The sequence below is a fragment of the Chrysochloris asiatica genome, unplaced genomic scaffold (assembly GCF_000296735.1).
Source record: "Chrysochloris asiatica unplaced genomic scaffold, ChrAsi1.0 scaffold00211, whole genome shotgun sequence".
NCBI lineage: Eukaryota > Metazoa > Chordata > Mammalia > Afrosoricida > Chrysochloridae > Chrysochloris > Chrysochloris asiatica.
The window spans coordinates 1,893,160-1,897,072 of record NW_006408729.1 but is presented as its reverse complement, the minus strand read 5'-3'; the positions used below and the strand labels follow the sequence as shown (position 1 = coordinate 1,897,072).

General features: G+C 37.4%; 1 protein-coding gene across 1 annotated transcript in view; it reads right to left on the bottom strand.

The window, feature by feature from the left end:
* The window catches only part of MANBA (mannosidase, beta A, lysosomal), a 224,978-nt gene that overhangs the window by 58,417 nt on the left and 162,648 nt on the right, over positions 1-3,913 (bottom strand). Inside the window, exon 13 of the mRNA XM_006872718.1 lies at positions 882-1,046. Coding sequence (XP_006872780.1) covers positions 882-1,046 — 165 coding nt within the window. The remainder of the gene's footprint in view (positions 1-881; positions 1,047-3,913) is intronic.

Genomic DNA, 3,913 nt, shown 5'->3' with positions numbered 1-3,913 from the left:
GCCTCATCTTTCTCCCGCAGAGCAGCTGGTAGTTTCGAACCGCTGACCTTAAGGTTCGCAGCCCGATTCGTAACCACTACGCTACCAGAGCTCCTTAAAGTTTAGAGCCTAGAAAATCCTAAGGACTACTTCTATTCTGTCATTCTGACACATAGGGTCACTATGAGCCAGAATTGACTCAACAAGAGCAGCATGGTAATTTTTAGAGTCCCTGTGTGATGCAAAAGGAGCCCTGGTGGCACCTGTAAGTTAGGTACTGATCTAACTACTAACCAAAAGATCAGTGGTTTGAATTTATCAATTATTCTGTGGGAGAAAGATGAAGCTGTCAGCTCATGAAAAGTTTTATAGTTTCAGAAATTCCGTATACAGTCACTATGCATTGGAATCAACTCCATAGTAGCAACTTTGATTTTGATTTTATGGGTGTCTCAAACAGATAAGCACTCAACTACCAACCAAAAGATTGTAGGTTCAAATCCACCCAAAGGTGACTCATCAAATAGGCCTGGAAATCTGTTTCCAAAAGGTTACCGTTTGAAAATCTTTTGGAGTTCAGTTCCACTTTGCAATTCATTGGGTAATGAGTTGAATTCAATCTGATGTCAACTGGTTTGAATTTTTTTAATAATAATTTTGAGCTAGGGAACATAGTTTGCTTTAGAATTTATGACTTGCTTTTGTAAAAGAGATAAATTCCAAAATGTAACAATTTCAAGTCTAACAAGTCATCACATATGTATTTTTAAGAAAAAGAAAAAACAACTCTTTTATTAGTAAAATGGAAAAATGAATATTTTCACCTTGCATTATCTCAAAATCTACATGATCTCTTTTTCAACTGATGAAACATGGTTAAACACAGAATGAAAACACCTTACCTGAGTAAGGTAGATGGTATCTCTGAACATACGTAATGGATCTGTGCTGTAGGGAAGTTTGAAATGAAGACCAGCCTGATAAAGCATCTCATCATTACCATGTGCATGATGTTGTCGATGAACTGAAAAGTTGCTCCCGAAAGACCAGTCGTTTTTAGATGAGACCTTTTGGATAAAAAATAAAAGTTAAAATGGTGATGCTAGCAGTAAAATTACCTTTCTCTATAATCCTGACAAACACAGAAAGCAATCCACACACTGGAAAAGATGGTGAGATTTGTTCTGTATCTCTAATTTCATAAGCATTTTGCTATCATACTTCTTAGACTCAGCTTGTGCAAAGTTGATTTGGCACCTACACTATTCCTTCTTCAAACCTAAACAGTTAACATTTTGGTGTTTCTCTCAAAAGCCTAGTCTTATGAGAAAGTATGCCTGGGTATTCAAATATTCACTTACATGTATTTTTTTTTTAATGTTATTTTATCTATTTGGGTAAACAATAGTCACAACTTAATAATGAGCTGGACTCAACGTTCTTTAAAATTGTCACAATTCTTGTATCAAGAATTTGTTGTTGACCCTGGGACCATCAAGGGAGAAAAGTGGAGTTCAGGACCCTATCCAGAGAAGCAGTGATGCTAGAGATGGTGGCAGAGACTATGACACGAAGAGATGGAGCAGCTGGGGACTCTAGACTAAAGGAGGTAGAGGGACTTTGTGCTGGCGGCCAGGGCGGGGGTCAGGGAGCACGCTTGCAGCATATGCCCTTTGGTTGTTTGAATGGTTATATATTCCTGAGTGCTTCAGTGTACATAAAAAAAAAAAAAAAAAAAAAAAAAAGAGGGAATGGAAGCAAATGCTGTTGATTGATGATGTATGGAGGGGATTGTAATCATTGCAATGAAATGAAATACAACAGCTTGAATGTAAAGTTGATGTTCTCCAATGTAAACTATCACTCAATTCACAATAAAAACTTATTTAAAAAATCGTTGTTGCTGTTGTTAACTACCATTGAGTATGTTCCAACCTTGCAGCAGTCCAGCACATTAACCCACAGTGCCACACCAGGACTCCTTATGAAGAATAAAATACCACTATTAAGCTGCTCTGGTAGTGTAGTGGTTGCAAGTCCAGCTGCTAACCTCAAGGTCAGCAGTTCAAAATTACCAGCTGTCCCATGGTAGAAAGATGAGGCTTTCTGATCCTGTAAATATTTACAGTGTCAGAAACCCTACAGAGAGTCGCTATGAGTGGGAACCGATTTCATGGCACACCACCAAGACCACTACTACTAAGATGATGTTGTTGTTGTTGTTATGTGCTGTGGAGTCAGTTCCGATGATAGGAGTCCTGATGTGGTGCTGTAGGATAAGCTCTGGATCTCAAAGTTGGTTTGAACTTCAAGGTCAGCAGTTCAAATTCACCAGTCACTCTTTGGAAACTCTATATAGGGTCTCTATGTTGGAACCGACTTCACGGCATACCACCACCACCACCATTAAAATGATAGGAGTCCCAGTGTGATGCTATAGGATAAGCACTGGACCTCCAGGTCAGTTTGAACTCAATGACACTTAACAACAACAACATTAAAATGATAGGAGTCCCAGTGTGATGCTATAGGATAAGCACTGGACCTCCAGGTCAGTTTGAACTCAATGACACTTAACAACAACAACATTAAAATGATAGGAGTCCTGGGGTGGCACTGTAGGATAAACACTGGACTGTAAGGTAGGCAGTTTAAACCCACCAGCCATTCCTTTGAAATCCCATACAGAACTAGCTAATGGCACTTAACAACAATATTAAGATGGTAAATGATTTAGAGATTGCTCTGTTTCTCACAAAAGGACAATATTGCCTGAGAAAAAAGTTGCAAAAAGCTAAGCAAGATTCTCTTGCTAAATGAAATATTTTATGATGGTTGCAAGGCAGGTGGAGGGTAGGGGTGACGGAAAAAAAGTAAAGTGAACAGAGGTAAATACTATAATTGATGGTATATGGAATGGATTGCAATTATTATAATGGCACTAAGTGTATAATTTATTGAATGTGGGACTGATGATCTGATTTGTAAACCTTCACTCAATTTACTATAAAAAGTTGGTTTTTTTTTAAGTTGATAAATGATTTAGAGATTGCTCATCTGAGTCCTGGTGTGGCACTGTGGGCTAATGTGTCAGACAGAGAAGTCATTTGAACTATAAGGTCGGTGGTTCAAGCTCACCAATTGCTCCTTGGAAACCCTATACAGGGTCGCTATGGGTCAGAATCAATTTGATGGCACTTAACAACAACAACAACATCTGCTTCTCACTGATTAGTAAACATAATTGATAAACATATATTTAATTTTGATAAAGTTGAAGACACAAACTAAAAAATAATAGACACTCCTCTTCTTTATGATTCTCTCTTTATCCAGGCAAAATGTATACTGTCTCTCTATTATTCCTTTGAGAATCTATCATCAGCTCAAGGTAAAACAAGCAAAAAAATACCATACTCATTAGAATAATACCTTTAGAGGATACAAAAAAAGAAAAAAAGCAGTAACTCTTGCTTCTATGCCTATGATTAGGGAGTAGGGTGGCTCCATATGTTAAATACTGGACTGCAAACCAGAGGTCAGCAGTTAGAGCCCATCAGTCACTCCTAAGGAGAAAGAAGAGGCTTTCTGCTTCTTTGTTAGCATTTGAGAAAGATACATAAGAAAAATCACAAATTACATCTGAAAACATTCAGAGTTTTGATCCAGTTTATGTACAGACTTTGAAAAAACTTTTTCAAAGTTTTTTGAAAACATTTTTCAAAAAACTGCCTTAGTTCAGAAGAAGAAAATGAAAAATCTTAAAACCTACTTATGAAATATGACTTAAAATTCTCAGTAATCGTGCAGTGCACAAATTACCTTAAAGAGAATGTTACTTGTTAGGAATGTATATGAAAATTGTTGTTGTTGTTGTTGTTGTTAAGTGCCGTTGAGTCAGTTCTGACCCATAGCAACCCTGTACAGGGTTTCC